The sequence below is a fragment of the Meriones unguiculatus genome, chromosome 4 (assembly GCF_030254825.1).
Source record: "Meriones unguiculatus strain TT.TT164.6M chromosome 4, Bangor_MerUng_6.1, whole genome shotgun sequence".
NCBI classification, from domain to species: Eukaryota; Metazoa; Chordata; class Mammalia; order Rodentia; family Muridae; genus Meriones; species Meriones unguiculatus.
Window position 1 is genome coordinate 88934959 of NC_083352.1, and position 27563 is coordinate 88962521.

At 39.0% G+C, this 27563-nt stretch overlaps 1 protein-coding gene across 4 annotated transcripts in view; it reads left to right on the top strand.

Moving 5' to 3' along the window:
- Ift81 (intraflagellar transport 81) overlaps positions 1-27563 on the top strand; it is an 83515-nt gene that overhangs the window by 24829 nt on the left and 31123 nt on the right. For all 4 annotated transcript variants that reach the window (XM_060382414.1, XM_060382413.1, XM_021631393.2 and 1 more), the window contains exons 6-11: positions 3244-3309; positions 3619-3729; positions 5406-5490; positions 10562-10725; positions 11946-12041; positions 14669-14815. In XM_060382414.1, the coding sequence (XP_060238397.1) occupies positions 3244-3309; positions 3619-3729; positions 5406-5490; positions 10562-10725; positions 11946-12041; positions 14669-14815 (669 nt within the window). The remainder of the gene's footprint in view (positions 1-3243; positions 3310-3618; positions 3730-5405; positions 5491-10561; positions 10726-11945; positions 12042-14668; positions 14816-27563) is intronic.

Sequence of the window (27563 nt, forward strand, 5' to 3'; positions counted from 1 at the left end):
TACATAATTACCCCATCTTGTTTTTTTTTTTTTAATGAAGGCTAGAGGACTGACTGCCTCAGGTGTCATCTTCAGGGTACTACCATCCTCCTTAGAGACAGGGTTTCTCATTGGCCTGAAGCTCACCAATCAGGTTAGACTGACCAGAAAGGCTCAGAGGTCCTCCTGTTTTTATCCCCCAGTGCTGAGGTGACAAGTGTGCCACCACACCTGCTCGTTGTGTAGGCGCTGGAGAATAGGACTTACCTCAGGTCCTGGGTCTTGTCTCCTTGGCAAGCTTTACCAACTGAGCCATTTCACAGTCTCGCTGCTTTAAAGTCTTGATTATTTCTGAAGAGTGTCTGTGTGTGTATCTGTGGGTGTGCATGCATGTAAGCATAGGTGTCTACAGAGTTCAGAGAAGGATGTTGGGTCCGCAGAGCTGGAGTGGCAGGCAGTCACGAGCAGCCTGCCATGGTTGCTGGCAACCAAACTTGGGCATACATCCTCTTAACTACTGAACTATCTCTCCAGACCCTTGTTGTTTTTTAATTATTACATTATGAATTTATTTTCATTGTTATAGGAATGACCAAATTTGTTTTCTGTTATGCATGTACATTAATCATGTTTACACTTCGACTTCTTTTTTTTTTTTGTGTGTGTGTGTGTGGTTTTTTTTTGCTTTTATAAATAATGTCATGATTATCAATATAACTTTTGTATGGCTGAGTTAGTTTCTTTACAGCAATTTTTAGATGTAAAATTGCTTATTAATGAACAATAAATTATTTTAGGGCTTTTAATACACTTTCTTAAGAAAATATTTTTATATTCTGCCCAGGCATTTAAATACTTTCCTTAAAGACTTGCTATTTTGACTTGCATGAATCTTGTATTTTTAGAATTCCTGAGTTATGAGTGCTATCTTTATATTCTCATTAAATCGGGGACATCAAAGTTTCTTCCTCAGGGAAGCCGTCCCTGACTCCCTAAATAGATCATGTTCCCTAGTTCTTTTCCTGTTATGGCATTCATTGCCCTTATAATTGCCTTAATGTCTGTCTTTCTAAATGCATGAAGCCCTAAGAAGGCAAGGACTGTGTCTGTGCGTCTTCACCGCTGTATTCCCAACACCTGCCACAGTGCTTGGTGTATGGCAGGCCTCAGTAGGCCTTTGGTGAATGCTAGAAATGGAGGTGACCTGTACCCTGATAGATAAGGACCAGTGAGAGAAGGGTGTCCATCTCCTGTCCTCTGCTGTGTTCTGGGAACGATGAAAGAATGATGAAAGAATCCAGAGTCTGAGCAGTGGCACACTCCTGTCATCCCAGCACTCAGGGAGGCAGAGGCAGGAGGATCTCTGTGAGTTTGAGGCCAGCCTGGTCTACAAAGTGAATCCAGGACAGCCAAGGCTACACAGAAAAATCCTGTCTTGAAAACAAAAACAAAAAAATTGAGACTCTGATTTTTATTTCATTCATTATTACTAAATATTCTTGAACCTATTCTCTGTAGCAGATTGAGAAAACATAGGTTTAAGAAGAAATAGAAAGGAGTCCACTCACAGTCACATGCTTTCAGGATACCAGCTGTTGACAGTTTTACTTGGAATTGGACTATATATAACTATTGTAATTTGATTCTTTCAAGCAGTGTTATTTCATGACTTTTCCTCATATCATTAAACAGTCTTCTGCACCATTTAAATTTTCATTTTGTTACATTGTAGTTAATCATTGTCAGATATTTATATACTTTCAGATTATAGCTTCATTGACATCAATAAGAATCCTTATAGAAAAGTCTGACTTTAAGTGAATATTCTTATCACATTTATTTATTATTTACTCATTCATTCGTGTTTGTGTGTGTGTATCGCACATGTGCGTGTGTACTTGTGGAAGTCAGAGGACAACTTATGGAAATTAATTCTCTTTCCACCATGTAAGTCCAGGAATTGATCTCAGGTTGTCAGGCGTGGTACCAAGTACCCTAACCCAGTGAGCTGTCTTGTTTGCCTTTCTGTACATTTTACTAGAACACCCCATGTGTAGAGTTCCTAACCTGAAGGAATGCATGTTTATCTTTCGACTTCTTACATTATTCTTTAACACAACACTATCAATAGTGAGTAAGAGTGCCCATTCCCTGAAATCCTACCAATTATGGCTATCATTGTATAGGTTACCTATAGTATTTCCGCATGAGTTTTGGGGTTTTTTGTTTGTTTGTTTGTTTAGAAAGAAAATTTGCTTCTCTGTTTTCATTACAAACTGTTGTAGAGTTTATTAAAAGAAGGTAATTAATTTTATTTTTTCTTTTCAAGGAGAAAATTGGTTAATTAACAAAACTATACACAATTTTTTTTTTCCCTTTGGGAGACAATGTTTCTTTGTGTAACAGTTCTGGCTGTTCTGGAAGTTGCTTTGTAGACCAGGCTGGCCTCAAACTCAGTGTCTGCCTCCTGAGTGCTGGAATTAAGGGCATGCATCACCATGCCTGGCCTTTTTTGTTTTTTGTTTTTTGAGGCAGGGTTTCTCTGTGTAGCTTTGGATGTTTTGGAACTTGCTCTGTAGACTAGGCTGGCCTTGAACTCACAGAGATCCACTTGCCTCTGCCTCCTGAGCAGAAAGGTTTATGCCATCACTGGCAAGCTTCTGTTTTATAGCTTAAGAGTACCATAGTGGCACGTGCTTTTAATCCTAGCACTTGAGAAGCAAAGGCAGGAGGATATCTTGAGTTTGAGGTCAGACTGTTCTACAGAGTAAGTTCCAAGAAAGTCAGGGTTATATTGGGAGACCCTGTCTCAAAAATCAAACCAACCAAACAAAAAAGCCCCACCATAACTTTAAAAATAGTTTTAATGGGAAAATGGCAGGATATGTGGTTTGGTATTTAACAGAGCAGATGGGATGTCAGCAGCTGTTCATGTATTTAGACCTGCACACATTTTATTATGGAAGATTTTTGAAGAATCATGTAGCCATATTTGGAATCAGAACACAAGTGTGCTGGCTGGCAGCTTTACCTTGCTGCGTTATAAACTGCTTTAGTTGCTTTTCTAGATGAATGCCACACTGCCAAAAAAATAAAAAAAAATCCTGCATAAAGAAGCCTGGGAGGAAATGAAGATGCCCTTAAATCAAAAGAGGATCCTTGTTACTTGCTCCTGTGGTTATGATGGGATGGTAGGGGCTCATGCAGGCCTCTCCTCAATCTTGTAGACTCAGTGTTTCTAATGGCCTCTCCACTACTTTTTAGGATATCAGCGCAATGGAGGAGGAAAAAGACCAGCTCATGAAGAGAGTTGAGCGTTTGAAAAAGAGGGTAAGTCTAGAATTACCCTGTAGACTTCAGCCCCAGTCTCAAGGACTGGCAGAGATTTAGGAATGCAAATAAAGATTGAGCCAGGCATGGGCTTCCAGTGGAGGATGGACTCAAGTAACAGTGAAGGGAAGGGAGTCTCCCAGGCAGGAGCCCAAAGCTTTCAAGAACCTGGACTTGAAAGCTTGGCTGTCATCTCTGGGGAGTACTGTTTACCAAGAGGAAATGATAAGTGGGTGTTGGAGTCATGTGACCTGCTAATGCCTTTCTTGAACGTGACAGTAACATGTACTACTTATTCTCTTACTGTAGGTGGAGACTGTTCAGAATCATCAGCGAATGCTTAAAATAGCAAGACAGCTTCGAGTTGAGAAAGAGAGAGAAGAATTTCTTGCACAACAGAAACAGGAACAAAAGAATCAGGTATCCACAGGAAATTTATACTCAGGATCACAGATGTAGCTCCTCTTGGTAATTCAAGTGAAAAAAAAAAAAAAAGAGAGAGAATTTTAAATTTCACCTTTTATTTTGGTTAGCATGATGGACCTACTTTTTTCTTTAGGACTGCTGTAGTTTGTGTGTGTGTGTGTGTGTGTGTTTTGCTGGGAATCAAACCAGTGGCCTTGCTCCTGCTAAATAAGTACTGTATGACTGAGCTATATCCCCAGTCAAGACGACTGTGTTTTCTTTCTTTCCATTTCTTTTTTTCTTTTTATGCAGTATTTGAGAATTGAACCTGAGGCACATGCTAGACAAGCACTTTACAGCTGAGGTATATCCCAGCTTTCTTTTTACTTTTTATTTTGAGACATGATTTCCTAATTTGCCGCTGGAATAAAATGTACAAGGTTCTGTGATCAATGAAACCGAAAGAACCTCCTTCCTGCCTCAGATGTAGGGTGATATAGGGTGCCCTGTAAAGACTCTGCCCCGTTAGCAGCTAACCTTGCTGCTGCACCATAGAGTGAGCCACGGGAACACCGTGGGCCAGCCGCAGTCCGAAACACGGTGCTTACACATGACGTGGGGCCCTGTAAGCTGTTGCTGCTGTTGACGGCATCACAAAACACTGTTAAATCAGAGCAGGGGGGCTCAGGGTCACCCACATTGCCATGCTCTTAAACTTTGCCTTAAGGAAGAAATTATTTGGTCTGAGGGTATTACTTAATTTATTAAAAATATGTCTTAAACTTCAAGCAAGTGTTTCAGATCAGTGTAATTTCTAAATTGCCAATTGAAGCTGGCAGCTGAGATGTTTGGCTTCGTGAAAGCTTGAGTTGGCAGCACAGCATTTGCACTGCAGCAGTGGGTTTTGTTTCCTGAGCCTCCGATAGTTATTTGAAGTCCTTTTCTGATGTTGAGGCCTTACTGAAAATGTTAACATTTTTTCTAAGGTCAAGAAAACTATGTTACAGAAGGAAAGGCATACATCTCTGAAAAGAATAGTTTTCTTTAAAAAATTTTTTAATATTTTATTTGTTTATTTAGAGACACGCTATTCCTATATAGTCCTGGCTGTCCTGGAGCTGGCTATGTACACTGGCATTGAACACTCCCAAGTGGTGGGATGAAAGGACATACCACCACACCCAACCAAAGAGTTTTCTTTAATCACTACCTTAAACAGTAACTAAAGACAAATGTTGTGGAAGAAGTTTTAAATTTGCATAAGGGCTAGATAGATGATGGTTTAGTAGATCAGAGCACATGCTGCTCTTGCAGAAGATCCGAGTTTGGCTCTAAGCATCCGAGTAGCATGGCTCACAACTCCCTGTAACTAATTCCATGGGATCTGATACCCTTTTCTGGTCTGTGTGGGCACCTGTATGCAGTGATACACGTGCATGCACTTGTGTATATGACTACTCAAGCACACACTCAGGCATACACATACACACAAATAAAAGTTTATATTTTCATGAAAATATATTGAGAATACTAGTTATACTTTTGGCTTAACGCAGTTTTTTTTTTTTTTTATTTAGTATTTACCTGTTTCTTCTGTGGCATAGTAATCTCTATTTCTCATTGCTTGCCTATGTGAGCATGTTTCACTAGACTGAGCAAGTAATAAATTGAATTGTTTTTTTTTTTTAAAGCTATTTCACGCAGTGCAGAGATTGCAAAGAGTGCAAAACCAGCTAAAAAGTATGCGGCATGCTGCAGCGGATGCAAAGCCTGAAAGTAAGTGAAGTTATTACATGATGTGGATGATTAGAAAATAGTAGTTTACAAAGGGATATTTCTTAAAATGATTGGTGGAAATTATTTCACTTCTTATCTGGTCAAAGGGAATCCTACAAAAAACATCCATGGGTTTTCAAAACATTTTTCTACCTCCTATTTTCAGCCAAGGGCTGAAAGTAATATTAACTGTGAAAGTATGCTCTTCCCTGTGTGTTTAGCATGGGTGTTGTGAAAAAGATGGATGGAAAAAATATGAATCCGTCTCAAGGCTAAAAAGAAAAAGAATTAAATACTATACCTCAAAGCTGAGTGTTTTCTATGGCTGGGTTTGTAGAATAACAGGACCAATAATGTGGTGTCCTTGGCTGAATTCTTGGAAGCTTTGCAGAGCTCTTTTCACAACCCACTTAACCTATCTCAGGCATTTTGAAAGTGTTTTGCTCATCAGAAAGGAAAAAGCTAAGTAAAAGCTAAGAGAGCTATACCAAGCTCTTATCTGTGTTGGAGAAATATTACAATGCAAATATATAGCTAAGGGAGGGATAGTAACCTATAAATAGTACATAGGATACATAGGATAACAGCAACAAAAGTCATAAACAATCATAGGTGTTGGCATAGATGTGCAGAAATTAGGACCCTCATATTTGTTCCTGAAAATGTAAATGATATAGCTGCTTTGAAAAACAGTTTAGAAATTCCTCAAAATGCTAAAAATTGTAGCCATATGAACTTGTAATTTCTTTTTCCTTTTAAACATGTATTTGTGCAGATTACAGTGTGAGTATAGGGGTCAAGATGACAACTTGCGGGAGGTGGTTTTCTCCTCCTACTGTGTGGGCTCCAGAGATCAAATTTAGGTTGTTAGACCTGATGACAAGGACCTTGACTTGCTGAGCCGTCTCACCAGCTCTTGAGTTATTTCTAATCTTAGGCATATATTTAAGAGATGTAAAACATCTATTCACACAAAAACTTGAACATACATGTCCATAATAGAATTATTTGAAATAAGCAAAGAGTCGAAGTAACCCATACGTTCCTAAAATGATGCATAGACTAACAAAACATGGTATATCCTTACAATGGAATATTACTGTGCCATCAGAGTGAGAGAAGTACTAATATGTGCTTATGATGTAGATAAGCCTCAAAAAGGTAACTTAAGAAACCAGTCACGGGCTGGAGAGATGGCTCAGAGGTTAAGAGCACTGTCTGCTCTTCCAGAGGTCCTGAGTTTAATTCCCAGCAACCACACGGTGGCTCACAACCATCAGATCCATGTGATCTGATGCCATCTTCATGTAGGTGTACATGCAGGCAGAACATTCAAATATATAAAATAAACAAATAAATCTTTTTAAAAAAAGAAACCAGTCACAAAAGACTGCGTGTTGTACAGTACTATTTATAAGATGTATCTAAGATAAGAAATCTGTAGAGGTAGAAATCAACTCAGCAGTTGTCTAGGGTTGGGAAGAAATTGATGTGGGGATGTAAAAGCCTGCAAATGAGTTCAGAGATTTCTTTGACAATAATGGCCTAAGAAATTGTTCTGGTGTTTGGACAGCTAATTTATATACTGAAATCATTGAATTGTACCCACGAATGGGTGAACTTTGAGTTATTTAAGTGTTAGCTCACTAAAGCTAATAGGAGCAGCGGCACACTCCTGTAATCCCAGCACTCGGGGAGGCAGAGGCAGGAGGATCTCTGTGAGTTTGAGGCCAGCCTGGTCTACAAAGTGAATCCAGGACAGCCAAGGCTACACAGAGAAACCCTGTCTTGAAAAACCAAAAGGGGGGGGGAGGAGCAAGGAAAGGGAAAGAGAGAGGGACTGGAGTAATGGCTCAGTAGTAAATGACTCAGTACAACGGCTTAGTACTTGCAGCTCTTATAGAGAACCCAGGTTCAGTTTCCAGCACCCACATGACAGCTTATAACCATCCGTAACTTCAACTCCAGGGGATCTGATGTCCTTCCCTGACATCTTTGGGCACTGCACACATGTGGTGCACAGACATTGAATACAGGCACATAAAATAAAACTAAAAAAGTGAGAGAGCGAGAGAGAGAGAAAATACAAAATTCATATTTAACAAGATAAGTAGCCAATACATGTTAGTTTCTGGCTTTCCAAATCTCTCACACGTCTCAGTCTAAATTCCAATTCAAGCAGTGAGCATATATTTAGTTGTTGGTGTTCTTTAATTCTATGTTTACTAAATTTTACTTTTTTAGGAGGCTAATTTTCAACAGAATTTTTCCCTACATGTGTAGGATATGATCTTCATATGTTTATATTATAAAAGTAAGATGACTGTTCAAAAGACTTCATTATATTACAATCACATAACAATATCAAAAAATAATTTTTGTGTGTCAAAAAGTTAGTAAATATTGTTTTAGTAGTTGGGATATATTGTGTCATAAAACTTTTCCTGGGAAAAATGCTACTACACACATGTTCACCCACCCCTGATAGGGAGTCATGATAGACCAATGTCCAGCTTGGAGCACCATGAATTTTATTAGGGCCACTTACAGGAATATAGGTGAGGGGTTACATATGGGAGCAGAAGTGACCCAAAGACAGCTGCATCACCAGAGCCCACCCAAGAATGGGTACTAGTTCACAGAAGCAGGGACATGGAGCACACGACACAGCCTGCGGGCAGCTCAATGGGTTGGAGAATGTCCTTTCCAAGTGACTCTGATCTAACCCTTTCCGAGGAAGCTAGGACAGTTTCTTCTTCTTTCAGGTAGCTGGTCTATCTCTTTCTGCTTCTTTCTTTCTTTTCTTTCCTGCTTGGTTAGTGTATTAGCCAGGGTTCTCTAGAGTAACTTAACTTAAAGAATGAGTGTGTGTGTGTGTGTGTGTGTGTGTTTAGTCAGATATATACAGGCTGTGGCCCAGCTAATCCAAAAATGGCAGGGATATAAACAGAAAGTCCTAGAATCCAGTAGTTGCTCAGTTCACACAGCTGGATGTCCCAACTGGTCTTCAGTATACACTAGAATCCCAAAAAATTAGGCTCTTATGCCAGAGGAGGAATTCGCTGTCCTTATATAGGCTTCCAGAAGAAGGGGTAGCCCAGATTAGAGGTGAGTTTTCTTAGCTCAAAAGATCTGGATTAAAGGCATGTCTTCCTACCTCAAAGAGGCATATTAGAAGTGGATCTTTCTACTTCATATTAAGCTAAAAATCCCTCACAGGTGTGCTCTCCATTTTTGGGTTTTAGTTAATTTCAGATGTAGTTAAATTGACAACCAAGAATAGCCATCACAAGTAGTCTGAGAGCAACTCTCAGCAACTTAATTGCTTACTTTAGAAGGGAGAGGCCTAGTGAATTTGGTCAGTTTCAGGGACTTCCTGAAACTATTTTTAGTTGTTTACCTGTTTGCTTAAGGAGCTCCCTTCAGGATGGAGTGCTTCAATGTATAGTTTCTAGAAACAGTTACACAATAGGAGGTAGGAATTGAAGCTTACTTGGATAAAAAGAACACAATCTTTTCCACAGACAGGAGGGAAAAAATCAAGTGATGAAATTTGACTCAGTGGTTGGTTAAGATCACTGGCTGCTCTTCCAGAGGCCCCGGGTTTAATCCCCAGGAGCCACATGGCAGCTCACAATTGTCTGTCACTCCAGGTCCAGGGCATCTGACTCTCACACAGATTTACATGCGGGCAGAACACCAATGCACATAAAATAAAAATATATTATAAAAAATAAGAAAAATAACATTTAAGAATTTTACATGTAAAAAACATTTTAGGTGTTTATTCTACGCACCTCTGTTTATAGGAAGTGTGTATATACCTGGAGAGGAGAAGGCTGGTCCCCAAGTAGCCAAAGAAGATGGAGTGTGCAGTTAGGGAGAGAGTGCATGGGAGTGAATCCCTGAGCGGACTGTGATGTGATGCATTAACGTTCCTTCTCTCCTTTCCTGCAGTCCTGAAAAGGGACAGGGGAGCAATGAAAGAGTGAATGGAAGACTTGTGAATTTGCATTAATAAAATTTTTCATGTTCTATTTGTACAACAGAAGTAAAAATAATTTTAAGGCTTTGGGCCAGATTTGTTATGCAATCTGCATACATAGCTTACTTAAGCTAGAAACTCATTGTTTTAAAAGTTAAGCCTGAATTTGTAAATGTGTGACAGGAAGATCAGAAATAAACTATGTATATCTCTCCAGGCTGGGAATTTACAACAAAACCATCATTCACTGAAAATCTGTGTATAGTTGTACATCTGCCAAAGTAAAAAAACTATTAAATCCTAAAAATATTTACTATAAACTAATACTTGGAAAATTAAAAGCAACAAAATCTAAAACATTTATGAAAGTAGGCACTTTTACTTCTCTTTCTGGATTTGAAATTGTTGACCTCTGGCAGTTTTTATTGGTTTGAAGCTGACACATTATCATGTGTTACTGTTTATGAAATATTAGAAGTAGAGGCACCATAAAAGAAGTCAGGCACACTTTAATCATAGCACTTGGGAGGCAGAGGCAGGCAGAGCTGTGTGAGTTTGAGACCAGCCTGGTCTACAGAATAAGTTCCAGGACAGCTAGGGATACAAGGGAAACTCTGTGTTGAAAACACACACACACACACACACACACACACACACAAAGATGAGAGAGAGAGAAAGGGAGAGAGAGAGACTAAAATGCCTGCTGTGTAGGAGAATACTAGAGTAGATTTATTTTCATTTTCGTTTGGCTCACTGGCTTCTTGAATACATAAAAGGCAAAGTAGAATACTGGTAGATCTGCTTCTGTAACTGTTACTTGTGTGTATTTTGCAATTTAAGAAACTAGATTATAAACTTAGAGAGATCCTAATACCACTTTGGCTATAATCATCTAGTATTTTTCTATGTAACTAACTAACTAACTAACCTGAAAAGTTTTCAGTGATTTCTTACGGTTCCGAATAGATGCTGCACAGAGAGCTTTAACACATAACCCGCTGCCCATTTCTTACTCACGAAGCAGGATGAGAATATCCTAGTGCGTGCTCTATTGAACTAAACTTTGATCTACTTTTTTTCTTAAAGGTTTAATGAAGAGGCTAGAGGAGGAGATAAAATTTAATTCATATATGGTCACCGAAAAATTTCCAAAAGAATTAGAAAACAAGAAAAAGGAATTACATTTTTTACAAAAAGTGGTTTCTGAGCCAGCTATGGGCCACTCTGACCTTCTTGAACTTGAGTCTAAAGTAAGTAATTAGCATTTCTAGTTCCCAACTGTATAACTGTATTTGTTGTGTGGAAAGGACCTGCACTGTTTTCTGTGGTGACCTACTCCTGACTCAAGAGCTAGCCTGGGCTAAGGGTTGACATCTTTGCTGATGAGTTGTCCTTGTGAGTATTCTAGAATGTTGTATTCTGACTTCATAATAATAATATCAGTTTTTTTTTTCAGTGCAATAGGGCAGCTTTGTATTTAAAGCTTTTCATGTATGCTTTGACTAGACTTTGTTTCAGTGTTCAGTGAATCTGGTAACATATTACAACATCTTGTTCCCTATAAATAAAACACTAATCATTTGCATATTTTAAAAGTTTTCATGAAAATTGAAAAGGTTTTACATGATGAGTCCTTAATTTATTTAATAGACTCTACAATTAAATGTCTAATTCTGACCATATCACTTTTTTAATTCACTTATACAACATAGATATCCAAGTCAGATGTGGCTTAAATTTAAGGGGTTCAGTCTTTTGAAGGAGGGGCATACTGAAAGCCATGTTTCATTTTGTTTTTCTTTGTTGAGAGACTTGTGTTACTCTGTTTTGTTACTTTAGAAAGGGTTAATGATCAGTATAAATGATATCTATCAAAGCTGCAGACCATTCATATAGTAGGAGTTCTGGATGGCCCATGTCATCTCTTAGCTGGGCTTATGAACTCCCTGTCCTCTGTCTCTGGGGAATGTCTGGGTTCACGTTGTAACTTAGAGACTAGTAAGTGATAGCTGAGGTGTGTGGGTAACTTGAGGTTTGTAGAAAGCACCTTTCATGTAATAATGTAAGATATTTCCTATAAATGCTTCAGGATCACGAGGCATTCTGATTCAATCTACAGATGTAATCAAATTGTACAAGTATTTATTATTAAATTCAAATTGTTTCTAAAAGTACATACACTAATTAGAACTTTGCTGCCAGTGGCTTTAGTGAAGGTGAGACCTGTAAACTCAAGCTGCGTGTGGCCTGGTGTCTATTGAGTTCACTTAGTTTACATAACCATGGAGAGGCTTGTATGCTTATCTGATTGGTTGGTTTTTTGAGAGAGTTCCACTGTATGGCTAAAGCTGATCTTGAACTATCTATCCTCCTGCCTCAGCCTCTCTAGTGCAAGAGTTTTCAAGTGTGCACTACCACTCCTGGCTATCATAGGGAGAGTTTAACATGCTTCACTTTTATCCTCTTTTAGGTCAATGAAATAAACACAGAGATCAATCAGTTGATTGAAAAGAAAATGATGAGAAACGAGCCAATTGAAGGGAAGCTCTCACTGTATAGGCAACAGGTATGGCCTTTCTCCTGGGCCACATCTTTATGTTACTTATGGGGAAAGCTGTGTTATTTGTAGTCTAAAGGGAGGAGGACGTACAGAAGCAGAGCCTCTCAGTCACTGCTAATCTCCGTGTTATAACAAAGAAATAGCAGAGACTCCAGGAAGGCAGCAGTTGAGGTTTGAAGTGCAGTGTGCCGGTTTCTGCGAATGTGGAATTCTGTCTCCTGAATGGCAAGTTTATTTTAGATGGTTTAAGTCAAAATATAGGTACACTCTCAGATTGAAGTATTGATTTGTTAGCTTCAGTTTTGCCATTCGTTTTTTAAAATTTATTTATTTTTATGTATATTTTAGTGTTTGGCATATATCTAAGTGTGTGTGAGGGAGTCGGAGCCACTGGAATTTGAGTTGCAGACCAGACAGCTGCCATGTGGGTGCTAGGGATTGGACAGGTGTCCTCTGGATAAGCAGCCAGTGCTCTTACCCGCTGAGGCAGCTCTCTAGCCCCTTGCCATTCATTTTTTAAGATATGTAATTATATGATATACACGTTTCACCTCTCAGATTCTTGTGTTTGTTGTCTGTTGGAGGTAAATAACAGTGTTGGACATGGGGAGATCCTGGGGACCTGATCCTGTGAGGCATGCTCATGTTTCTCTGTTATGTGAAGTTTCAGTTCCCACACAGTGCTACTCCATTCCCTTGGCTTTTAACATGGAAGACTTGCATATAGGGAAACATTCCTTCATTGTTTCCTATTCATTCATTCATTCTTGGGGGGGGTTGTTTGGTTGTTTGGTTGTTTGGTTGGTTTTGGTTTTTTGAAAGACAGGGTTTCTCTATGTAGTGTTGGCTGTCCTGGACTTCCTTTGTAGACCAAGCTGGCCTCGAACTCACAGAGATCCACCTTCCTCTGCCTCCCTGAGTGCTGGGATTAAAGGCGTGAGCCACTGACTTGGCATTTATATATTTTTTAATTAAAAAAAAATAGGACTTTTAAAGGGTTTCGCTAGAGAATACCCCTCTCTTGTCACATTTGTTTTACTTGATGGTATTTGTACTATGTCACAATTTGACTGATATCTCTCAGGAACATAGACATTGTGATTCATCTTAGAAAACTCCCCAAAGCTGGGTATAGTGCACAGGCCTTTAATCCCAGCACTCAGGAGGCAGAGGCAGGGAGACCTCTGTGAGTTTAAGACCTGTCTACATAGCAAGCTCCAGGACCAGATACAGGGACCCTGCCTAAAAAATAAATACATAAGCCAACAAATGAAAAAAAGAAAGAAATTTCCTGAGTTGTAGCTCATACAAACCCTTGTGCACTTGTAAGAGTGCATGCTTGGATTATGTACACATATACAATTCTAATGACTCTCATTTTTGACTTTTTTTTTTTTTAATGTAACAGTGTTCTACCTGCATTTATGCCTGCGCTCCATAAGAGGGCACCAGATCTCATTATAGATGGTTGTGAGCCACCATGTGGTTGCTGGAACTTAGGCGCTCTGGAAAAGTAACCAGTGCTCTTAACCTCCGAGCCAGCTCTCCAGCCCTCAGTTTTGACTTTTAACCAACATTTTGTTCAGTAAAATGCTGGAGCAATGTCTCTGCAGTTAAAAGCACTTGCTGCTCTTAGAGGAGGCAGTTCTGTTCCCAGCACCCAGGTCAGGCAGCTCACTGCTGCCTGTGACTTCAGCTCTATGGGAGGAAATGGCTCTGGTCTCTATGGACCTCCACAGGCACGTGGCCTGCGTGTGTGCAAATAAGCAAATCTTAGACTGGAGAGATGGCTCACAGGTTAAGAGTACCTGCTGCTCTCACAGAGAATACCAGTTTGGTTCCCAGCACCCACATGGCAACTGACAACCTCCTGCAACTCCAGTTCTATGCCCTCTTCTGACTTCCATGAGCTCATATACACACATGGTGCCATGCAAACATGGAGGCATACACTCATACACATACACATAACAGAAATATTTATAAAAATAAAATATATTTTTTTTTTTTTGGACAGGGCTTTTCTGTATAGTCCTGGCTGTTCTAGAACTTGCTCTGTAGACCAGAATGGCTTCAAAGTCAGAGATCCACTTGCCCAATAGCCTCCCGAGTGCTGGGATTAAAGACACGCACCACCACTGCCCAGCTAAAATAAATCTTTTTAATGTACCAAATGTAGTAGATATTTCACCTTTCATTTTTAAAATATTGGTTGGTATTGACTTTAGTGAGCTGAACTGCATTATAGTTCTGAAAATAACATATTCATATTTTCTTCCAATGAGTGGAATCGACTGTGCAGAGAAATAGACTGAGTTTTATTCTGTGCATTTCCCTAGAAGGTATTTTCATTGCTTTTCAGTGTTACTAAGAAGGCTTGAATATTTTTACTAGTGTGTATTTGGGTTTTTCTTCAGGGCTTTTGTTTTTCAGAATGTTTTGAGTTTGGCAATACACATTTTGCTTGTGGTAAACACTGATAAGGGAACAATAGAGCAAGCAGTATTGGTCAAGAGCAGGAAAGCTGAGACTGAAAATTCATATTGGTGAAAATCCAAAATTAGGTAATTTTACAAGATAACAGAAAACTGAATGCATTTCTTATTTTATTCTCATATTAAATACTCAACTAGGCATCCATCATCTCTCGTAAAAAAGAAGCCAAAGCCGAGGAACTTCAGGAGACCAAGGAGAAGCTAGCCAGCCTGGAGAGAGAAGTGTCAGTCAAGACAAACCAGACCCGGGAATTCGATGGCGCTGAGGTTTTGAAGGGAGATGAGGTAAGATGGGTCAGGGTTATGACAATGACATTTTGTTTGAAATCACTGACTTGCTCAACTTTCTCAAGTGTGTGTCGATAAGTTAATCTCATTTTGCAAGACTTACTGAGAGCTGAAGTCTTAAATATTATGTTTTTTTAAGGTAACATTGAAATTGTCTTGGTATAAGATACATAAGACTGGTGTTTTGCCAGACAGTATTCTAGAGTTTCACTTTCCTTTTTATTTAAATTGTGTATGTGGGTGTGTGGGTGAGTGCAGGTGCCTGCGGAGGTCAGAGGTGTTGGATCCCCTGGAGCTGGAGCTACAGGCGGTTGTGAACCATCTGATGTGGGTGCTGGAACTCAGACTCGGTGCTCTGAAAAAGCAGGGCAGCTCTTACCACTGAGCCATCTCTCTAGCCCCAGGTCTTTCACATTTTACTATGTGAATTTATATTGGATTTATTTAAGTGTTAAATTATAAAAGCAAAGCAAAACTAGTCTTTGTTGATGAATGTATTTCCGTAAAGAACTAAGAAAACCTTATCACTGAATTATTGTCAGCAGTATATGTTTGATTAGCACCCATGAAAATGACTTCATTCCTCAAGCTTCCAAGCTTAAAAATACTGTATTTCTATGTTTTGAGCAATGCTTTAATAGTTACATTTATTGCATCAGACTTGTAAGCTAGTGGGGCAAATAACACTGGTTTCTGATGCCTGTACTCAAGCAACAAAAAAAAAAAAAAAAAAATTCTTCATCCTTTTCCATCAAGTTAACTCAAGAGCAACTGAAGGTAAAGCCGGGCATCTTGACTAAAGCCCAGAGTCTTGCCCCACCTGGGGCTTTCCTGCATAGCAGCAGTTCAAGTGACAGGCCACACCTGGATGCCGACCCCTGCCCTGGACTTGTCTCAGTCCTACAGGCTATTGCATTTTCATCTTAGCTTCTAGACTTTAACAAAGGCTACTCTGAAAAGCTGTATCCAAACCTCATTTTGGACTTTGAAAAGCTCTTGAGTTCATACTGTGCAAAATTGGCAGTGTTCCTTCACTGTGCCAAACACAAACAAATTGTTCCCTGCTGCAGATTTTTCTCTCCAGTGCTTCTGATTATAACCTTCCAAAGTGGTTTTTAGTCTGAAGGAGAAGTAACGATTTTAGGATGGCAACATTTGATTGAAAAAAGCCCCTTTGGGAGACTCATGCCAGTTGTTGTCACATCACTGGGAACCTGTGCAGCAATACTGATGGGGCTCTGGGGCTGCCCCAGGCTATAGTGTCTCAAGAAAACCAAAACCCAAATTTCTTTTCTTTTAGCATCTACTTCCAGATGGCTATCAAACAGCATACTTTAAATGATGTTTAGAAGCTGAGCATGTGATTTGTGGCGTCTTTGATGTCCAAGAGAGAAAAAGGTTAATCACACAGCGGTTTTGCTTGCAGGGGCCGGTGCTACTTTCTAGTGTTTTTATCTAAGTGAAGGCCCAGCGACAGGAGACCCAAAGTGCTGTGACCACAGTGCCATGAGTCATGCTTTGAGTCTCTCTATGCAAATGTGAGGGAAAGGAACCCAGGGACAATCTGTAAGCCTTAATTTTCGAGACATCATGTTGTGTAGTGATATCTGATGGTAGACCAAGAGTAGTTTGTAAGTGGGAAAAGATAGCTTTAGAAATGCTATGGTCAGTTTTGTTTTTAAGTAATGTCTGATCAAAACTAGAGCAAAACAAGTAAATTATTTGGCAATTACCTAAAAGAACAGAAGGTATTGGGGAACATTATGCATAATTTTATAAAGAACAAATCTTGGTAGACCAATTTTATTTTCAACTTTGATAGAATGATACGCCATATGGGCAAAAAGGAGGAAGCTTGTTCTACTTCAAATTATGTAAGATACTTGGTAGGTCTTCACTGAAGCTTCTCATTTGGCATAACCAAAAAACCTCATATTTAAATTTTTATCTGTCAAAGCACTTGGTGAACAGGTGTTAAAAAATAGTGGCACAAAGCTGGATAGTGGTGACTTATGCCACTAAACACAGCATCCTGTAGTGCCTTGAGGCAGGGGGATTGCTAAAAGTTTGAGGCCAGCCTGGCCTACATAGTGAGTGCCAGGCCAGCTGGGACTACATAGACTCTGTCCTAGTGTCTGAGAGAGATGGAGGTGGAAAGTTGTGTAGTATCTGAAGAGAGTGCTGACACTGAACCACATGCAGTATGAGGAGGCAGGGCTGACAGTTTTGAGGACTTCTTGTGCCAAGCTCTTCTGTGCTGGATGTTTTACACATAACTTGTTTTCTTCTTAAACGAACATTATTCTCATCTTTATTTTACTGTTTTTTTGGCACTCGGGGAAATGATAGCGTTGCACAGCTAAGACATATCCAAAGTAGAATGTATGTTTCTACTGACCTTGAAAAGATACATTGACTTTTCTGAAGATTTTCCATCTGCAAAATAGGGTTAATTGTCTCTAGGAAAAAAATACATTAAATAATTGATATCAAAGCTTCTTAGAACTTAGGCTCAGTCAACACATAGCATGTGGGGTAGTCATTCTGTAGGGTTGCTAATGCATTTGAGAGGAACATATGGAAGAGATTAAGAACACGTTCTCTGAATGAGGATTGAGCATCTTACCCAGGGTCCTCCTTCTTGCTTAGCTTCTTTAGGTGTACAGATTTTAATATGTTTACCCTATAAACATACTAATTATATGTCTAATATCCACTTATGGGAGGGGCCAGCCTTACCAGGCCACAGAGGAAGATGATGGAGCCATCCCTGATGAGACCTGATAGGCTAGGGTCAGATGGAGGGGAAGAGGACCTCCCCTATCAGTGGAGTGGGGGAGGGGCATGAGAGGAGACGAGGGAGGGAGGGCAGGATTGGGAGAGGACAAGGGAGGGGACTACATCTGGGATACAAAGTGAATAAATTATAATAAATAAAATTAAAAAAATAACTTTTTCAAAATTAAAAAAAAAAGAACATGGGCTCTGGAATTCAGTTCTTTCAGTGTCACTCATCAGGTAGGTGGCCTTGGGCAAATGTGTGCATGCCGTCACACTCAGCTGCAGAATGTGAGTGTACAGGATGTGTAGAATGATGAGAAAAGTAACAGTGTGTAATGTCTGAGGACTGATTGCTGGGTGAGAAGCTCCAGGGTGTTGGCTTCTGACACTTTGATGTTTCTCTTATACCAAAGTGGTTATACCGACGTGAAAACTAGAACTCGTTTATAGCTTAAAATTTGAAGCCAGTGTTTCTCAGACTAGAGTTATTAGAAATAAATATGAAATCTTTTTTACTTACACAGAAGCTAGATTCAAGATGGAGTAAGGTGGCGTTGTTAAGAATTATTTAGCAGCTGTACACTGGCTAGTTACTCTGTGCTCATTCTTTGGTAACGTCCAGCAGTAGGAATGCACTTGAGACAGTAATCTTGTTAACGTAGAGTAAGAGACATATAGAACAGCAGTGAAGCACCAGTGAGCACGTCTGTTAAAACCATGCCCACTTAAAACTTTTTATGTTCACAGTGTTTTGTATGTCTGTATGTCTGTGAGCCATGTGTGCTCCTGGTGTCTGTGGAGACCAGAGGGAGGAGCTGGAACCCCTGGGGTTAGCCAGATGGGGTGCTAGGAATCGAATCTAGGTCTTCTGGAACTGCAGAGCTGACTTTCCAGCCCCTGAGCAGATTCTTTTGCTATGAAAATTGGACTGCTTTCTATCCCCAATCCAACTCTTCCAAAGAGAAACAACTGATAATACGTTGTTAAATCATTTTAGGTGTTTCTCTAGAGACAGAAAGAGAAATCCTGTTGTTCTGTGGGTTTGAGAAATTTGAGTAGTTTTATGCCATGTTTACTGTGCATTTTGTCTCTAAAAGCATGTCTTGCAGATGTTTCCCTGTTAGTACAGAAAAGAGACCAAAGAATCTCCCAGAACACCTGTGTAGCTTCTAAAACTAATAATTGCATCTATTTTTGACACATTCTAATGTGGTTTTATTTGTTCTAACAATTGAAAGAGTTTAAACTATTAACTTCACTCTTGTTTGAATTTTAAAATTCCTTTATGGTGTTAGCTTTTTGTTTTCCTCAAATGTTATGTAATTTAGATTATATTCCCATTTTTCTGTTAATGATAAGGATTTTGAGTGGCCCACAGCTTCTGGGGTGGGCTTTCATCTTAGTTATTGTCAGCGGAGTGGCACAGTGGTCTGAAACCAGACAGTTGGAGCATGTTCTCATCCCTTATCTGCCTTCAGCTACCTCAGTTATGTTTTTATCTGAATGACATATCAAGGTTGCAGTAAGAGTTTGTTTGGGAATAAAATTCCACTCTTAAAAAGGATTTGGAAATCAATGAATTAATTAGTGGGAACCACTCGCAAGGAACATAGATATTTCCCAGTGTGACTTTTCTAAATTTTATCACTTATAAAAGAAACCACATTTTGATTTGTAAGTTAGTTTGATATTAGATTCTAGTAACAATCCTCATGTGAAGAGCTGGAGAGATGGCTCAGTGATTAGAAGCTCTGGCTTCACAGCCTACCCCGGTGGCCCATACCTGTAATCCCAGCACTCTGGCAGGCAGAGGCAGGTATATCTCTGCCTCCCAAGTGCTGGGATTAAAGGTGTGTGCCACCACCACCCTGATAAAAATCAATTTAAAACTTCATATGGTTGTATCTTAGGACTAGGTTTAAAGTGCAAATCATTGCCATTATTCCAAGTTAAGACTTCAGATATTGGAACAGGATCTTAAGATCTTAAGATATTGGAAAGGATCTTACCTTTTCGATGTTTTTAAGTGCTTTATAATTTTTCACATAGAAATATGGTATTGGTGAGAGTGAAGCTCAAACAGCAGCAGAGAATCTGCAGTAATGAGAAGCAGGACTGTGACCAGTGTCATGGGTGACAGGTTGCTGCTGTCAGTGTGCTCCTCTGGAAGTAGCAGAAAGGTGTTAGCCTAAGTGGACTTTGTTCCACGATGCACTCCCGAATACTGTTTTCCTGCTTCATGCTCCTTCACTGTGGCCTCCCAGGAGGTATTCTGACAGTGCCTTTTCTGGAAGGGTATAGTATACAGTGCTCTTGAGGCCACTTGTTCAGTTTCAGCCTTCCTAAAAAACCAGTATAGGCCCTAAAGATACGTGTTAGGTACCAGACACTTGGAATGAAAGCTAGCTAGCTTCCTTGCTTTTTTCTTCCCCCTCTCCTCCTTCCCTTTCTTCTCTCCTTCCTTTATATCTACATGGTCTCACTATGCAGCCTATCTGCCCTGGAACTCAATATGTAGACCAGGATGGTCTCAAACTTACAGAGCTCTGACTGCCTGATGAAAGGTTTCTTTTTTTTAAAATCAGGATATTAATATCAACAAATGTCTTGGTGCTATTTTGTAAGCTTCTGTTGATGAGTAAGATTAATCATTCTTCACTCTAACCTTGGCTGTTTATGTCCTCACATAGTTTTATATTCCTGATCTTAAATTTTCTGTTTAATCTGGTAGCCTGTAGCCAATCCTTTTGGTTTGATTTTTGCCATTTCTTAGTCAACAATCTAAGCTTGTACAGTATGTTCCTACAGTATTTATTCAGATTGATGTCTGTCTTTTGAGGTTTTTTTTTGTTGTTTGTTTGTTTTTATAGCACCAAATGAACCTCTGGTTATAGGTCCTTGGTCCACAGGTTGGCAGGTCCCCTCTGGGAGCAGCCCATTGCACTTTCTCCCCTTACCATCACAAGAAGCTCAGCAGCTTGGAAAATGTGCTTAGTCAAATACTATTATAAGCAGCTTTAAAAACAGCCAAGCATTTCATTCTGCAGCCACCACCAGAAATCCTGGAGCTAAATAGGGAAGATTATGAAATCTTCTTTAACGACTTCAAAGAGAAGCTCTGCACTGTGGAGATAAGGGAATCCTGGCAAGAATCGCTGCAGCTGTCAGTTCCCGAAAAATTAGGAACCAAAATTTGACACTTGTAGTTGAATCATCCACCCTTCCAAGTGAGCCTCGGCAAACCTGGGATATTTTTAGATCCTTTCAAATCACATTGTGCTCTTTATCATAGCAAGGCCTGCGGGTCCTAAAATTTCCCAAGAGATAGAACAAAACAGGACCAAATAAATTTGGCTCAGCTTGCTGTAATAGAAGTAGTATGTGATGGATGCAATTGTAGATTGAAAATTTTTCATCTTTTTTCCTGGAGCATTAAAACCACTGGGGCAGCAGCTGAAACATTCATTAGAATAGTAACAGCTGTGAGGTTACAGCCTGATTCCTAATAGAAACACAGAGACTCAGGTGGGTGTGGTCAACTTTCTTTCAGAAAGACATTCCTGTGGATCATTTGCTTAATGCTGCTTGATGCCAGCAAATATCACATTGCTCACTGTTGTGGGTATTAATATTTATTATTGATTTATCTTTTAGTTAAGTAGTGGTTGTTCCTAAACAAGCTGTATACCCAAATCACCACACAGAGACTGGGATTTATTTAATTAACCTAGAGCACCATGCTGGGCAATAGTTATTCCATCCTAAACCTCCAAGCCTGCATAGTTTCCTACCATTCAGATTCACCCATTATACTTGCTTTTATATCTTAGGCCCAGTTCATCTCTCCAAGTGATTCCAAGACCTCTCCTGTGGATTCTCGCTTCCACCCCCAAACCCCCTACCAGGATATCCCACCCTATTCTCTCCATTGCACAGCATTGTGGCTGGTTGTTTTAATTGACAACACAGAAAACAAATGGTGGCATGTTTACACAAACTTGAGACAGGTGATGTTTAGAATAAGCATCACAATCCATTGTCCGGATTGAAACCAGATAGTGGGGGAGAGAAATCAGCATTTGAATGAACAAGGGTAAATTGTATACATTCCAAAAGAACATTATTTCCCCCTTTAAGTCCAATATAAGGCACCTTTTCTTTCAACACAATAATAATTATAAGAGTTATGAAAAGTATTAGGTAAGATTTACATGTGCAAAGTCCAGTGTATGTGCATTTGGTAACTTAGGAGAAAGTATTTGATTATCTATCCTATCTTGACAAGTTTAGAGTTCTATACCTAAATTAACTTTTATCCTTTTTGGTATTACCAATATGAAAACATTTTCTTAAATTCTAAACAACTTAAGCTTAATTGTGGGACTGTAACTATTTGGTTTTCAACTCCACCAGAGACTTGAGAAGGAATAAAATTAGTTATTAAAGTAAATAGGAAGTACATGTTAGCAGCTTCCAAAAAATAAAAAATTGACAGAGACAGTTTGCTGCCTGAACAGTCACCCATAATTCTCTATAACATTGGAACATTATCTTCAGCCTTCTAGTTCAGTATATTTTGACAGACACAGAAATGTGAAGTAGGAACTATTTAGGACGTGCTTACCCTATCTTGGCAGAGTTTGGCAGTTGACTTGTCCTGCATTTAAGCTTGCCCATTTTTGGCAGAATTCTGTCTGTCGTGAAACCAGGACATTTTCTTTTTGCACAGTTGGCTCATTTGGCACTTTTGAAGCCATCTCCATATGAAGGTTCTTCGATGCTCATCATCTTTGAGGTAGGCGGGGTGCTGCCAGGAGATAACCTGTCTCATTGTCAAAGAATCTTTAAAATAATAAAAACATTTGAAATGCCATATTCTTTAGGTCTCTGAAGTTTTCGAAGACTACCCATCTTTATATAATCGGTCTGTCTACAAATTCTTATCTGTTAAACCTAGGCTGTATATTCTGTGATAAATTAGACTAGTGCCTGACATGACTATGAATTGATTAGCAATTAACTTGAATTACCTAATACCCTAAACAGTTTGTAATGGCAGTTTAAAACTGTGGGAAGTAACTTTGAATTTGTATCAATAATACTAAAATTTACCAATGTATTAAAATACTTATTTTTGTATCAATATACAAAATCCTATATCAGAGTTAAAATTAACCTTATTTGAGAATAACAAAACGTTAAGTTGAGCAGACTCAATAATCTACCTTTTGTCTTACTATTTCTATAAGATATCCCTGTATTCCCCATTCTTTCTTTTCAACCCCTTTTCTCCTTATCTAAGAAAGAAAGATAGAGAAAAGAAAAAGGAAAGAGAGGAATCCCTGAGTCTAACCTTGCTTTCTCTCTGAATAAGACCATTAATAATTTATAACCATCTCCCATGACAATAAACATTCTTAGCCCCAGAAAACAAAGCAAAAACCTACCCAACCCTCCTTAAAGGAAATTGGACATTGTTCTCATGGATTTTTTTCTAGCTGACATTTTGGACACGTAGAAATCCCATTAGGGGGTCCAATGGAATTGGGGAATATGGTTAGCTAAGCAAGCATTAACATTTGTGGTCCAGTCCTTGAATGTTGAGAAGTTTCAGGCTTAATAGAAGCCCTGTTTGGAACAGTCTAAAATGCTGGACCAATTGAGATCAGTAGCTTTCTTTAAAGCTCTCTTGGGAGCAGGCTTTGATGAGAAACAGCAATTGAAGCAGTTGAGGCAGGAACAAGCAGAATGCTGGAACATGCAAGATGCTGGAACAGATGTGTCAATGTCTCAGCATGCTGGAAGGATGAATCCTTTCAGGTTTGATCCAGCGTCTTTGGTGTCTAGTCCTTTTGTTCTGCAAACATATAACTTCTCACAAGCATTGTACAGTTCTAAAATTATAAATGTATGAGATGTGCAAGATGAAACTAAACTGTAAACCAGTTTTATCTATGCCAACTAAAAGAATGGCAAAATAAAATTTGAGGACATTGTAGTCTAGGATTTATTGGCCACGTATTGTTGAAGTTCTGGCTGGAGACATTTTTAATGTCTCAGTCAGTTTCAGAGATGTTACCATGTAAGGGATCAGCAATATAAGTTACCATTATTATTGAACATACAATCATTATCATGTTGAAATCAAAACAAGGTTGTATATATCAAAATATCTTTTTTGGGCTCTTGGGTGCCTTTTGTATTAGGGCAAGCTGCTACCTATCTCCTTCCATTAGAGAAGGCCTTCCATTAGCGAGACAAGCTGGTTGCCTTGAGCAATAGAAAAGGCATGTTTTAAGTAAACTTTATATAAACTCATTTTTAATTTAGAATTTAAGCATACTCTAGGCATCTTGTACCTGTGTAGAGGTTTAGGCCTAGGTTTTAAAATATGTTGTAGCTATTTTTGTCCTATCCCCTTTTTATATAGAATGGGCAGTTATGCCTTTGTAGCTAAACTTTATATAAACTCCCTTTTACCTTTAGCATTTAAGCATACCCTAGGCATCTTGTACCTGGGTTTTTACATTGGTTGTGGCTATTTTTTGGCTTGACCCCTTTTTATACAGAATGAGCAGTTATGCCTTTATAGCCAAACTTTGTATAAACTTTCTTTTACTTTTAGCATTTAAGCATACCCTAATACCCTAGGCATCTTGTACCTGGGTTTTTTTCATTTATTTTGGCTATCTTTGGTTTGCCCCCTTTTTGATATGGAATGGACAGTTCTGCCTTTTAAACATATGAATTATAATTTTTGAGTTTTTAGGACTTAACTAGGCCAGCGTGTAAGGCCAGCATGTACTTTGCCACCTGTAAGCCCCCTGTGTCTTTTTTGTATCAGGCATGACCAACATTTGTCCCCCGTGAAAATGTCTCACGTTCGAAAGGATAATCCAGCTTCCAGAGCAGTGTGACACCTTAATTTAGTCAGCATTTAAAATTTGTTTGACATGGGAGGCATGCAGTTTGCATGTTTGTCTCCCAGCCTAATTTTGAGTCCTTACATTGACTAACAGAACATATTTCTTAAGCCAAAATGCCCTTTGCCACCAGTTCTCCTGTGGAAGTCCCACTTTCTGAGATTGGCTGGCCTTTTTAGAGCAGTGTGACATCATTTCTGTTTACATAAACCTAAAATTGATGTGAATCCAATCTTTAGAACAGTAAGGACATAGCATCTATTATTATGAAAAAAGAACTTACATGGTAACCTTAAGGAAAATTTCATCATTTTGAATCTTAGACTATGTCTGCAAGTGGCTAAACAGCAGGAGTTGCCATCCTGGCTTTTATTATTTAAATTAGGCTGATCTGCTTGTGTCTTTTAACTTTGTGTTGGGATTAAAGGCCTGTGCCTTCACCAACTTCTTCAGATATATTTTTTTTTCAAATCAATATCATTATAACTCAAGCCTTTAAATGAAAATCAAGCAAACTTAAAGTTTTGGATCAGTTGTGCCAATTTAGGTTGTAACAAGCAAAGCCCAGTTGGTTAATTTTTTTGGATATTTAGTTGTTACAATGAATTGGCAGACCCTTACCAGAAAGAGCTGACATGTATTTTGCAGCCAGAGAGCTTTGAATTTTAGCTGTTATTAATCTAAGTTTTATTAGGAAGAGTGCCCTTTCTGGTGTCTGTAACTTAGTAGTCCATCCCTTGGCTTTTTCCCCCATTTTCTCCTTGAACTTTCTTGGAGAAGGCATGGAGAAGAGCCATCACTATTAAATATATTGCAACCAGATCCGTGATTATGACAAGCTAAAACAAAGCCAAAAGGGATTAAAACACCCTCTGCCATAGCATTTTTTATTTTTGATGCAGTTTTAGGCCAAGCTCCATCTAGAGATCTGTCTGCCTCCAGTTCCTTTCTTTCCAGCCATGGCTGCTGAGCTGAGCCAGCCACAGTATAAGGAAGCCATGCTTGTGTACCCCTCCTGCTAGACTGTAGCTGTAGCCACAGCCAGTTTTGTTATGTTAAGTCTCGGTTCTGATTAAAGTAGTCTGTCTTTTGCTCCTGGGCCTGTTTAAGAGTCTCTCTTAAAAAGACAGTAATTGACCTGAGAGTTTTTAGGTTTTGAGTTTGGGTTGTATTACTGGGAGCTTATTCCCCCCTCCAAATTATGATAAAGTATGATTTAAAGTGTGTGGATACTTAGATTAGTTGGGTGCCATATTTTGTGGGTTAGTGGGCACCATTTGTTGTAGAATATTAATATTTACTATTGGTTTATCTTTTAGTTAAGCAGTGGTTATTCCTAAACAAGCTGTATACCCAAATCACCACACAGAGACTGGGATTTATTTAATTAATTTAGAGTACAATGTTGGGCAATAGTTATTCCATCCTAAACCTCCAAGCCTGCATAGTTTCCTACCATTCAGATTCACCCATTATACTTGCTTTTATATCTTAGGCCCAGTTCATCTCTCCAAGTGATTCCAAGACCTCTCCTGTGGATTCTCGCTTCCACCCCCAACCCCCCTACCAGGATATCCCACCCTATTCTCTCCATTGCACAGCATTGTGGCTGGTTGTTTTAATTGACAACACAGAAAACAAATGGTGGCATGTTTACACAAATTTGAGACAGGTGATGCTTAGAATAAGCTTCACAATCCATTGTCCAGATTAAAACCAGATAGTGGGGGAGAGAAATCAGCATTTGAATGAACAAGGGTAAATTGTATACATTCCAAAAGAACATTATAGCAACAGCTCACTAACATTAACTAGCCACTACCATGTGCACATAGTTACATTGTTCACACTTGCCTGCTGAGACTTTCTAATTTAAAGTTAAAAATGTAATACTAACAAGTTGGGAAAGGTTGGGACAGTATGTGTGTATGTGTTTATGTCACAGTAGTTATGTTGGCTCTTGTGAACAGATGGCCATTTTAGCAGAAAACAAAGGTTGCTTTGAAACATTTTCTTTTTGCTTAGAACAGGTAGCATTGCTGCACGCAAACTTAAGAAACCAAGTGAGAATTTAGACAGAGTAGGAGACACTGCCCAAATGCAGCCGCATTGTCCGTTCATGGTGGTGTCCTATCTCCTAACTCCTTAGCGCTCTCAAGCCTACTTCTGTAGACTTCTTTATGTAAGTATCATTTGACAAGACAATTGATAAAGATATGATTTAATTATGACATGGAAAAAAAGCACGGTTGCTGGACTAATAGGATTTAAAAACAAAAAGTACTCATTCTGGCCCAGTTGTTCTAAGAAGAAACTTGAGAGTGGTGGAATTACTAATTTCTCTCTTAAAATATGCAAGGCTCTTTATAGTCTTGAACAGCCAAAAGTACTCTCTGTGTAATTGTCTTGTGAAAGACTTCAAGCTAATTAGTTGGAATATAATTTTTCATGCTAGATATTGAAGCAGAAAATTTGTAACAGGGGCAGATTCTTGTTTTCATGTAAGTGTTTAGAGTGAGGTTGAAAATTCAGTAGCTCTTTTGTAGTTCCCCATAAGCTTGAAAGGTGTCAGGAATAAGCTAGCCCAGATTCTGATTATTACTGTGAAAGGTTAAGAACACATCGAGTAGATAAAAGGAGAAAGAACATTTGTCAAATTTTATTTCAATCACAAAGAAGCTGAGTCTGTAATATTGTTTCTAAAGGCAGAGCTATTGCTGTAAATCATTAATCCATTACCCACACCCAATGCATGCAGATAGATTAGAGTACCACATAATAGAGTTCCTTTAGCACCTTCAGGCTAAACCATAAAGCATTAACTCTTCTGATCACATTAACATTGAGAATGAGGGCTGATCTTTCAGAAATGACAACATTGGATTCCATATGTATATCAGTACACATGATTGGTGATACCTGCTGAAATGCACTTTTCTGGCCAGTCGCAAGCTTTGTATTTTACTGTAATGATGGCACATTTGTTTGAGTGACCTATTACAGTGCATAATGGTCAATTTTTATCTTAATCTTGCACAGAT